General features: G+C 49.4%; 1 protein-coding gene across 1 annotated transcript in view; it reads left to right on the plus strand.

Moving 5' to 3' along the window:
• The window catches only part of LOC144155589 (uncharacterized), a 509,077-nt gene extending 499,715 nt beyond the window's left edge, over positions 1-9,362 (plus strand). The window contains exons 23-24 of the mRNA XM_077687126.1: positions 851-979; positions 5,676-9,362. Coding sequence (XP_077543252.1) covers positions 851-979; positions 5,676-5,877 — 331 coding nt within the window. The 3' untranslated portion in view covers positions 5,878-9,362. The remainder of the gene's footprint in view (positions 1-850; positions 980-5,675) is intronic.
• Positions 9,363-12,161: the final 2,799 nt, after the last annotated feature.

The raw sequence follows: 12,161 nt of genomic DNA on the forward strand, positions 1-12,161 counted from the left end.
GATACAGGAGCTGCACCGTTAAAAGCGCTCCTAAGAGGAGCTGGATGATGTCAAGCCTGATGTTGTTGTGTCCAGCTTCATTTCAAGTAGAAGTTGGCCCTTGAACAGTATATGATCGAAACCCACACGTCGCATCCCAGTTTTGCTTAGTGTTGAACTGAGCTCTGCAGGATCGCAACAATGCACGAAGCCGCGTTGGCATATTGAGTTTATTGTGTGAATGAAAGTGGGTGGATTCTGTCAAATGCAGCTACCTGTCATCCACTGTACGTGCACGTGCATGCCTGCATTACTGCACGTGTACAAAAGATATTATCGCGACATATATCGAAAGGATGGTAAGAAACGAGAGATGAGCTTTCAGCAGAGAAGAACGTTTGCAGAAAAAATTATTTCGGCAACGGCATCTCCCATTAAGTGATTATTTTGTATAAAATCTCGACCAATAAATAACTTTGAGTCGTTTTTTTTCAGCATTACATGTAACGAGGTTAGGCTGCAGATATTTTTAAAAATTGATGCAGTAACATTTTCTCTGGCAAACACATACTAGATTGACAAGCACATACTAGACACCCCTAAGAGTGCCTTTTAATTTATTAAAAAAAAATTCGCTGCGTTTTGCTAAAAATGGTAAGCAAAGTGCTTCCCGCATTCCTCAGCCGTTTTGCCCATGATGCCACAACGGAGTGCCTTATTCTTCAGTACCGTTAGAGGAGGTAGGCTGGAACACCCATCATAAAAGCACACTCAGGTCGTGACTTTGTCCTTAATATGCTGTTTGCATGAGAAGCCGTACCCATCATCTCGAAGCCTCTGGACGCAGTTCTGAGACGTACGCCTTTTTCAGATCGTCGCTGAGTCCTTCTGCCTGCTCGCATCGGACCGGAGACGGCAGCAACAGACCCCCGGCGTCCCCCACACCAATTCATCACCAAATGTTAAAACGGCAAGAGGCGCTCGTGGAAGACGATGGCAGGTCAGTAACCTTCACTGGCTGAGCAACGAAATGAAGGTGCTCACTCGCACGGAAAAGGAAAAATCACCTGAGCGTTCTCTTACGGTGAACTGCCGTGGACGGCCACGGCTGCCCACTAGACGCTGATGTAGGCGTTTCTTCCATAGCTGCTGTGCGTTTCCATGCAAACTACGAGACTTAGGCCAGCTTGCGCCTAATCACCATGTAGGGAATAGTGCGCCAGGCAGAACCTTCTCATACTTGAAACATTCACAGCGCATACAGACAAGGGCATAGGAGAGAAGGGACACCACACAGCGCTGTGTTGGGTCCATTCTCTCTTATGCCCTTGTCTGAATCCACTACATTTTTTTCGAGAAAGGAGCACATACTCGCTTAGGAATTTCTACTTGAGAATTTTGCCGATAGGTTGCGGCCACGCTGATCGCTTGCGCGGACCTGAGGACGCCGCGTTTTTCGCCAACTCAACCAAGTAACGTGTGAGTGATGCTCACGCATTAAGGAAAAAAAGAATAGAGGAGCGACAAATAAGGGTACCGCCATTGGAAAGGAGAATCACCGGAAATAATCTCCCGTGAGGGAGCAACCAACCCGATTCGGCTGCGTTTCAGGCACGCTTCCCTCCCTCAGGGTCCCCTGGAACCAGTAGCGTCGTAATTTATAAAGGGCATTAATGATATTAATAAACTTCAGCAAATTATTGTAAGTATGACACGTACACTATATTCTAATGGTCACAAGTCAGTTACCACGCACTGTACACGATAGCCCTATCTTTAACCTGCTGTTTTATATTATTCGAAAGTATTCATTTATGTCTGGTGCAGCTTAATCAACCGCCTTGTCAACACGTCTGGTAGGCGTTCGCGAACCGCACATGAATACTCAGACATCTAAAATTATGTGCATTCTGTATAGCTATGGGCGTTTTTTTCAAGCGAAGCTCGAATTGCTGTCTTGTGCCGTCGTCGTCGTTTGCCAAAATCCCTCCGCCTCCGCATCCCCACTCCCCCTCGCCGCAGCTGGCGCACGCGCACACACATGTGGCGCGCCGGATCACGCCAGTACTCCGAGGCAATCGCAGACGGCGCGACGCTTCATGACACACCGCAGACGCGCTCCGGACAAGGTTCGCTCGCTGCGCGCGCATCAGCCAGTTCGCCGCCGGCTGCGGCATGGGTAGGCCGCGCTTGGTTCGCTCCGCCGGAGAGCGGGCAGCCATGCAAGAACATTAACGTGAGCGGGCCCGCGAAAGTGCGAGCGTTCGTCGAGCTGATCCAGAGTTTCGGCTAGCAGAAGCAGAAGCCAAACTTTTGGCAAAAGCGCTTGGTTTTCGTTTTCACTGAGGTCACGCTTCGCGTGCACCGCTGTTTCTGGTACGGAGGGGTTCATTGATTTTTTGTTATTTGTTTGTTTTTTCGTGCTAACGCGGCGACGAAACAGCACACGAGATAACACGTGTGAAGATAGTTAAGGAAAAACCCCGCTGTCGCAAAACAGCAGGCGTCAACGGAAGTACGATGATAAACGGCAAGTGGCATGCTATACTAAGGCAACGTTTTCTATAAAACAATTGTACTTCTCATGCGCCCAAGACTGGCTGTGCAGTCAAGTCGAGGCACGCGTAACGCAAGTTCCCAGTACTGCATCACTGCCAACATTGGTTTCACGAGTGAGTGTAGAGAGAGAAGTGATTTGTTGGAAGAGAGGAAAGGAAAGTGCAATGGGGATATTATTGAGCTCAGCAGGGAACCTTTCTCAGAACCTTTCACGCACAAAGGCCGAGCCATCCAACTGCAAGGCGCACACACGCTTACGCACATTCTTAGAACGAGTGGCCGCTGTAATTTAAGGCAAGCGTGTCTGGTACCAAACATGTCTTGCCGCACCCTGTTGTCGTACATTTCTTTTGCCGAGATTGTTCTTGACGAGCACTGCGATTCCCCCTACTGCTTGTGTAACGCTTGCCATTTTGTCTGCACTCTTTTTACACTTTCTAATATTAGCCCCGAGCGCGAACACAGTCGGCCCTTGGTGGCAGCGGGACGAACCGCTCCTCGGGTCGTCTGCTTGTTCACGTTGCGCGCGGCGCAAGACGCGTGACAAGACAAAACAACCGATACGTGTACTCGTTTGACAGCAAGCAATGACATAGTTAGCTCTGCTTGCGCATTTCCTCTAGAAACACAATAATCAGCGGCCGTTGCGGGTTAGTTGGGTGGTTTTGTTCCACGAAACATCTTCGCCGTGGTAACCGCTTGAGTGTGAAACGTGTTTAAACATTGCTTCCACACATTGCACTTTTCTTATTGTTGAGTGCAGCCGTCTGCCGTTTCGGGAACGTCGGAGGGTGCTTTTTGAAGTTGGCGTGGTGATTATTTAAAGTATAAAAGTTTAGTACGCGAAACAGGTAAGCGACAGGACCTGTACATACCCGTGGATTTGTGCATACCCTTCTAAAATTACGCGGTTTCCTTATAGAACGAAGAAACAAACAAACAATTACACCGCCCACGACCTGTTCGCTATCGCCCATACATTACCGGGGACGTATTTTACACCCGCAAGCGCCTTTGTGATCGTGTTCTTCCCATACCTTTTCTAAAATAAATACCATTTTTGGACAGTCGTTGTTTATACTGAGTTGCTAATATTAAGTATTCTTTAAAATACGTTTCTATGGATGCGCGAGAGTACGGTAAAATTAAGCTGTTGTGAGTTTGCGTCTGTATTTCATGTGTCATTTTTATATACAACATTTTCAAATCCCGACAATTTCACTCAGCATAACCAAATGCCTAATATGGTCACGTCTTAACCTCTTAAGGTGGACCTAAGTTTAAAGAAAGAGGAAAAATCACGTAATATAATGCACGTTGTTGCCCACATGTGTGAGGGGTGTGTGCCAAGGCTCGCTGTTTTTTTTTTTCATTTTTTCCCACAATTCTTGCTTTCAATGCAATTTTGAAAAAGGCAAGCCACAATACCTAGACAATCTCGGACCAAAGGGCCCGTTAACCAGTTTTGGAAATACGTGTTGAAGTAATGCTTTTTCACCGCTACAGAACACGACGCCTAGCGTACTTTCGATTGTAAGTAATACTGATAACCAACGTTTGGCTTTTCGCGTTACATGCGTTCTCTTCTCGCTGCTCTTGCAACGTTGGCATGCCCCCCCCCCCACCCTTCCCCCCCCCCTTTCCCGAAAAAAAAAACGAAATGCACAGAAAACTTTTATCCTTGCATTTTTTAACCAATCCTCAAGAATTAAATGCCAAGACAAAGGCGATGTTTAGTTTACAAAACAAAGTAGTTACCGGGAACCCGTTGCGCTGATTCGCAACGAGAAATAAAAAGGAAACGTTTTACTACATATGCAACAGCGCAACTTCATTTGCCATCTTTAGAGTTTGTAAGCGACCTTATACGCAAGAATGCAAACACATCTCGCTGTTCCAGGCACCTATTAGATTTTAAAAGGAACGCAAATGGTCAACAGAGCAGCCGTAACGGACAATTTGTGCTCACTGTGAGGTCCCAGAAGCTTGGTTTGCACACTGTAAACCTGCTAAGCACTGTAAACCTAGCTAAGCATGAGATGTTGCTTGTACTGCGTGCGTTGACAATTCAATTCGCAAGTTCACTTGCGACGAAAGCCGTAAATAAGTGGTCCGACACCGCTATTCATCAAACCTTCCTTCAGAGTCGCTAAAATTTCATTTAAAAGACCCGTTAGAGCGGTTACATTTATATCTCTGCGCTGATAAAAATTCAGTAATTTTATGTTGCCTATCGAACATACAAAAAATATCGTAAGCTCTTAGAAATAATGTCGGGGCAGGTAGGTGGTGTTACCATTTCAGGGCATCCCACAAATGCAAGAATGCGTCATATGCTACCAGTGAAAGCGATTTAGATTGCCGTTGTAAACTGAATTTCAGAGATCGAGGCTTCATGATTTGCTTGTGCTTACGCTTTTATTGAAGGCTAGAAGCCATTGTGTGGAAAGATCGAGCTTGCTACGAGCTACGGCGTACAAGTTTATTGTCACTATTACGGCCATTCTGAGATTCCCGATGGGTCGTCGCTTTTTTGGCGTAGTAATGAAAACTTAGTGCCGCTTCCATGCTATACATTGAACGTTGAGGAACCGAAATACAGCATACCACTCTTGTTCGCGCTAGTGTCACTAAATAGACCTTATTTAGTGACTCTAGTTCGCGCCTTTCGTGCGCACATACGGCGGGAAAAAGGCACGAAGCGCGCCCACAGTGTGCGTTCTTACGGGCCGCTCAGCGGAGCATCCACACTAGCAGCGCGACGCTATCGCCACCTACATGTCGATCTCGCGGCAAATAGCGATTGCTGCTTTTTTCTGTAGGCAGTCGCAGTGGGCCTAGTCTTATTGCGCCGAAAATTTACGTCCCTGCTTGCTGCATCGTGCATCAATGAATTAATCGATGGCTTAATTGATGATTTTTAGCCACTTCTTAAATTGTTTACTTGCTTTCCTGTAACTATCTGGGACGCACCTTCGACCGCGGGCCGATAACGTTTGTTATTGATAAGCTTCATTCGTAAAATTCATTGATACGCTTAGCCGTGGCTCTTCGGCATGCTGCAGGCGCATTGCGCCCCCGTATATCCTTCGCCCCCCAGGGTGCGGGCGCTCACTGTTGTTGTTCCCTGCCCGCAGCGATGAATCGGTCAGCGAGACCACGGTGCTCCTGCCGCGCAGCCCCAAGCAGCAGCCTGGTATCGCCTCCCCGAGGAGCGGTGGCGACAGTACCAGGGCGCGGACGCCCTCAACCCAGGACTCGGCCGACGGTGGAACTCAAGGCGGGCGGGACGGTGACGCGACCGAGGACCTCTACGACTCTCCAGGGGACGTCGTCTGAGGAGAAAGGCGCCCAGCGCGCGTGTTACTTCTAGGATCCGCTGCAGCCCGCGCGGCTGCCTCGCCACAGGGCGCAGTGCGACCGATATGCCGTCGCTTCTGTAACCAGACCGGACAGCATACGGCCTGCTCCCGGTGCCTCACTGCCGATATTTCAGGGGGCAATGGCCCGCCCCACGCGCTGTCGACAGCACTGGGCTAGGAGCCCCGCTACAAGCTTCGGCCACTCCTTTCAAGCGCGTAACTTCTCGTGCAGTAGGAAGCGTAGGCCGAAGCCGAATCTAAAAGCTGCCATGGTTGCAAGAGTCCGATATAGGTTGCGCAAACGTATTACATTTTATTTTCTTCGCCTTTGTGAAACTACTGTTTAATGTGCTCCTGTAACTACTGTAAAGTACATGTACTCACACGTTGAATGGCTCGCGTCGACAGCAGCACTTAGCGCTAGCTACTTAGCGTCGCAGATTAGCGTGCTTACACGCACTGTTCTTTGCCCGCAGTTTAGGAGACGTCTGCACCATTGCGCGGCGCTGGTCTAGCCTTCGAGGCATCAGAGAGCAGCTGCACACTCTCACCTTCGCCTCTCTCACTGTCATTCCCGTCCACGACGATCGACCTCCCGCCGCCCTCGGCTAGACCGCTGTCGAATCTCCCATCCGGTGCTTCGCGTTAGCAAGGTGGGCGCGATTTGCTCGCAGAAGCGAACGAAGCCACTTGAGCGGTTCGTACGCAGCTCGGCGCGCGTTTTGGTCGGCCATCCGCTCGCTTGCGTCTGCTCCCTGGACATGGTGGACGAGGCAGCCGCGCCGGCGCTCTTTGGTCGGCCAGCCAGTAGTCGGCCCTGGTCCACGGGGCCGACCCCTGTACATTGTGCACAGTTTTTTGCTCTCCTGAATTTCGATGTTTGAGCGCCGCAGGTGAAGCTGCGCGTTAGTCGTAGTGGCCAAATGGAGCTCATTTCCTGTGCGAGGTTTGAAAGCACGGGTGTGCGAGGTGTCATGCTACATCCCCTCTCGGAACGCTCAGAACTGCTTCTCTAGAGTGGAAAGAATGCACTTCATAATTTTTATATCAAGTCATGTTCATTGTGTACGCGGTGGGAAGCATTCCATATGCGAGATGTGTGTTGGGAGCGGTATTATCAGTTGAGTTTAAAAAAAAAAAAACAGAAAACGGCTATGGACGAAGCATTGAAAGCTCGTACTTGGGTCGGAGTCATTGTCTCCCCGGCATGGTGCTTAACTGCTGCGTGAACTGGCCATCTCTGTGTTCCGAAGAAACTGTTACTTTTTGTAGTGATCCTTTTTCGTCTGCACGCAGAAAGGCATACAGATCGTTCTATAAAGAAGTACAAACGTGAAAAATTCAGTATCATCGCTGGAATGTACGTCGTAGCCGTACGCTGAATGTCGTTTGAAGCATAGCTGGCGGAATCTCATTCTGGCTGGTCCCATTATGACGCCTCAAGCGCTGAGGCCTCTGGCGCTGTACAAAAACGGTGCCTTGCCAGAACTTGCGACGGGCCCCTTAGGCGTTGGAGAGCGTAGCGCGTTGACTTCCGTGTGCAATATAGAGTAGACCACCAGGTTGCGTGGCGAAGTGGAGGCAACCCTAGCGGATACAGTGCGAGGAGCTTCGCACTGTCTCAAACTTACGAAGAGCGCGCAGCATATATGGTCGCTCGGCCAGCAGAAGCCGCATCTGAAGACGGCGGTCCTGGCACACTTTTTATTCAGCGGAGGGGGGGCATATGATGGCCCACTGCCCGGACCACAAGTCCTGATAGCACGCACGCGATTATTGTGGTGTAAGCACTTTTAGTCTCTGCTGCATTCACATGGTGCTTCAGTGGCTCCACCGTGTATGTACCATGTGGGGATTTTTTTATGGACGGTCTGCCTGCGTTTCTTTCAGGCGCAGTGCTTTCGGCAGATCAGCCTTAATATTTAACACACCAATCACGCTCGCGAATGCATGGTAGTTTCCTAAACTACAATAAAAAAGCAATAGTTGGGAAGAAAAAGGGCCGGGAGGAGTTCAGACGGGTCGAGAAACTGAGATTACAGATCCGTCGATTGGTTGTCGGACTCGGGAGAATAGAAAGAACGCAGCTTGTTTAAATTTGCTGCTGAAAATAATCAATAGCTGCACGAAACAAAGAAAAAAACATACGTTCTTCGATACTTGTTCAGTTCCTTATGTCTGCCCACACATTTTTACGGGTGGTGAATATAGAAGGCAGGCGATGGAGGCGTGAAACCAGATAAATGATAACACTACCATCTTTCCCAGTTGTGCAGAGTGACAGTTCGGTGTACTAGGAAAAATAGGCCAAAAGGAGGCGAAGTTTGAAGCCTTGGCCTACTTTTGTTTATTTGCTGCCGCACATGGGGAAATTTCATCACTAGACCGATATTTGTGATACTGGCACGGCGACTTGCGTACACACAAACTCCTCAAGAACCAAAACCGTGAAACAGTCGAAAACATCGCATTCCGCCTTGACCGCCAGCTGCGAAGCACCTGATCAAAACAAAGAAAGCACCCGGTCGGGGCGGTAACGGATCCAGGCGGATCTGAATAACAATGCCCTTACGTTGCCCGGTACAAGGTCGGCGCTTCTGCGCGTGCACATAAGCGCGAAAACCTGTCATGGACATGCGCAGATGCACCGAGTGCTGTAAAGGAAACGCTTTTCTGACCTACTATGGCCACCTAATATCACGCTAAACGCAATTAAGTTGCTGCATTTTTTTTTTTTTTTTGCTAGTCGTAATCACGGTGGAGGGGTTATTTTAAAAAGAAGGCATGGCCAATCGGCAGCGGGGTGCATATATAAGGCGACACTATCACTCCGCATTTTAGCACTTCCTTTTCGCCCTCGTCGTCCTATGCGATCCTTGAAGGAATCGTGTAATGAGAGAACGTATACCTAACCGACAAGCATGGGATTGCCCGATGTATCACTTAAGGATTAAGAGGAGCCAGATGATCGCTTTTCGGGCCACGCAGAAGCAAATCTTCAATTTTACCGTCGAATGAAATACGCCCAGTTATTTCGTACGTAATTCGGGTTCGATTCCCGCCGCGGCGGCCACTTTTCTGATGGAGGCTAAAAGCGAAAACGCCTGGGTGTTCGAGATTTTGGCGCACGTTAAAGATCCCCAGGTGGCCAAAATTAATCCAGAGCCCTCCACTACGGCGCGCCTCATCGCCTGTGTAGTGTCGGAGCGTTAAACCCCCACAATCAATCAACCAATCAATCAATCAGTCACTCAATCAATCAATCAATTATGTTGTTTTTTGGGGGGCAGTAGTCCGAACACACGAACTGCGCACGTGCGCCTACAATTTAAAACTTCGCAGTACGCCTGAAGAATGAAAGCAGCGCAACGGAAGATGCGAGGGAAGAATTTCGCGCCATCAACAGGAGACTTGAGCCCCATCACTAGAAATTGATTGATTGTAGGGTTTAACGTGCCGACGCAACGCAGGCGATGAGGCGCGCCGTAGTGGAGGGCTCCGGATTAATTTTGTCCACCTGGGGATCTTTACCGTGCGCCGAAATCTCGTACACACGGGCGTTTTTGCTTTTCGCCTCCATCAGAAAAGCGGCCGCCGCGGCCCGGAATCGGACCCGTGACCTCGTGCTCAGCAGCACAGCGCCTTAGCCACTGAGCCACCGCGGCGGGTTGCACTAGAAATTAGTCGTTTCTTACACTTGGACACTTCGAATGGTTATAACATTTGCTTGCTTCATAAGTGCGAACAAGCTAATTAAAATGGGCGTTTTTGAGGTTCGTCCCATATCAAACGGAAAGTGTCTTATCCGGCATCTGAGCACGAGGTCGCGGGTTCGATTCCCGGCCGCGGCGGCCGCTTTTCTGATGGAGGCGAAAAGCAAAAACGCCCGTGTGTACGAGATTTCGGCGCACGGTAAAGATCCCCAGGTGGTCAAAATTCATCCGGAGCCCTCCACTACGGCGCGCCTCATCGTCCGCGTTGCGTCGGCGCGTTAAACCCTACAGTCATCATCATCATTATCCGGCATCTCATCTGGGCCAACCTTTTCACATTTTATCAGCAACATCTGCCAAATTTGTGCCAAAAGATGGGGTGTGAGAACTCGGTGGTATGTTTTACGGTTTTTATCAGCGCGACGTAGGGAGCAGGGAGCGCGGTTCCGCGGGAAAACACGAGCGAGAAAAGAGCACCTTTGTCTCGTGTACACCCATTCTACACGACAGCCTGCTCAGCTTGGAACAAGCCGGGCGAAGCGCTCTATCACACTGTGTCCTTGCTGCTAGACCTAACTGCATCGAAGGTCCCCCGATCGCTAACTTCAATGCACTACGCTGTCACGTCAGTCGTTGCTTAAGATTCCGTGTCGGGTGGTCTGCCCCGCAAGCAGCGGTCTGCAGCAATTAAACTGAAGAATTTGTTAAACAGTTCTTGATACTGCAGCTTCATTTGTTTAGTCATGACAGTGAATAGAACATTACGCGTTCCATGGTAAGATCGACAAATTTGAAATCGAACTCGATATCAGAAAAGCAGAGGTTTTTATCGTTTTTGTTTTCTTTTCCTTTTTAATTTGAAGCTTGGAGGTATAGATATTCAGATATTCGGGATTTGTTACGCGTAACAAAAAGATGGAGCAGGGCCCACAGTAACGAACACCCGCACCAATTGGATCCTTTTGTTTTTGGTAAATATCTTCATTGGGCTCATTTCTTTCAGTGTGGGCTCCAAAAAATAATAATAATTGCTTACTTATGAACAGGTTCGGAATTTTACGTTCCGCTTTTTCTATATATTGAGTAGCGAATTTTAAAGACGTTTACTACTTCAAGAAGCAATTCCAAACGTAGTCATAAGTACGCAACCTCGCGGTGTGCGGTACGGTTGGCAAACGTGCGGTGAAGGCAAAAGGTGAAGGTCCTCACTATTCACCCATGCGATGTGTGTAGTTGGCTGTGGGCCCTTGAAACGTCTTGTTGCCCCGACTGCAGTTCGTGGCGCCAGTTTCGTCAATGCGCAAAGGGGTGCCAATTCAGCCTTACTTAACGTAACACGGTGCGCACAGAAATACTTTGTTTCTCCATGGGCAGTAGGTATACGATCAGAAAAAGCCGGCGAACGGAGGTCTCCTTTTGCTTGAATTCTTGGTATTTTTATGTACGTACGTGTGTGTGTTGTAAAATGTGTAACGAGTTCGGGTGCTTTTATACATGGGCCAGCAGTCTGATGTGCGCAGCCGAGAAGCCGAGCAACCTATCCCATGCTCGGAAGCCGCCGTCCAAATCTAGATAGAGAAAGCTTGAAGTCGGCAGTTTCAGCTGAGGCGTCACATGGAATGGCGACATTGACGGAACTCGCACGTTGGACACGCAAGCGCCTGACGTCTAACGAAGCACGATCAACTGCTGATTTATGTCTGTTCAGCAGCCTTGCAATTGTACCACATAGTTGCACCACCCGATCCTCTGTGGGTGTCTCCTGGAGGAGCATGAGCATGGGCATCGCCGAATGCAACGTGTACACCATATCCGTATTCTTCTTTAAAAAATGCAGGTGGCTGTTGGCAAGCGATCGCGGGACACTGGCAAATATGGGTGGTCAGATGATTTATAAATAGTTCAACAAAACCGAGCTCCTTTTCGAACTCCTTCTGCGGCCCCCTCTTCGCCTTCAATCTAGGAGCGCGTATGGATCCACCTGTCGACGGACGAAGCGAATTAGTGACGCGAGGAGTACTTTGAAGCAACGGTGCATCGACACGCTCTGTGTGTACGCTTCTCTCGCATCGCAAAATTCATATCTGGCGGTACTTCTGCAAGGTGCCGTTTGGGTGCGCGCACCTGTCTGAGCATTAATGATCTATCCGCCGAAAGCTTTCTGGGTCACGCCTTTTTCCTCGAAATGATGAGGACAGCAGCACGCTCAAATCGTTCGTCGCAGGCGGTACTCGCTTCGCCCCATGGCACAGCATGAGAGGATGCGCACAGGGACCAGTCGCTCATCGAGGGGGAGGGCGCGCGGAGTCAGTGAGCCGGCTGCTAGCTTTCGTGCGGGCCGGGAAGTTTCAGCTACTTTGGTGCTACCTGAGTAGTAGTATACTGGGCAGAGCACAAACTGAGTGTGCGTAATCGCGAGTAGAAAGCCCACCGTGCATAGGTTCCCGCCACAGTTGCCGCCGAGCACGTTCCCCGTACGAGTCAGTATTACATGATAGCTGTCACCCCTTTCTAGCTCATCTCCGGAAACTGCGCGGACCGAATGCGC

The sequence above is a fragment of the Haemaphysalis longicornis genome, unplaced genomic scaffold, assembly GCF_048455015.1.
Source record: "Haemaphysalis longicornis isolate Haplotype H1 unplaced genomic scaffold, Haemaphysalis longicornis Haplotype H1 scaffold_1, whole genome shotgun sequence".
Lineage (NCBI taxonomy): Eukaryota > Metazoa > Arthropoda > Arachnida > Ixodida > Ixodidae > Haemaphysalis > Haemaphysalis longicornis.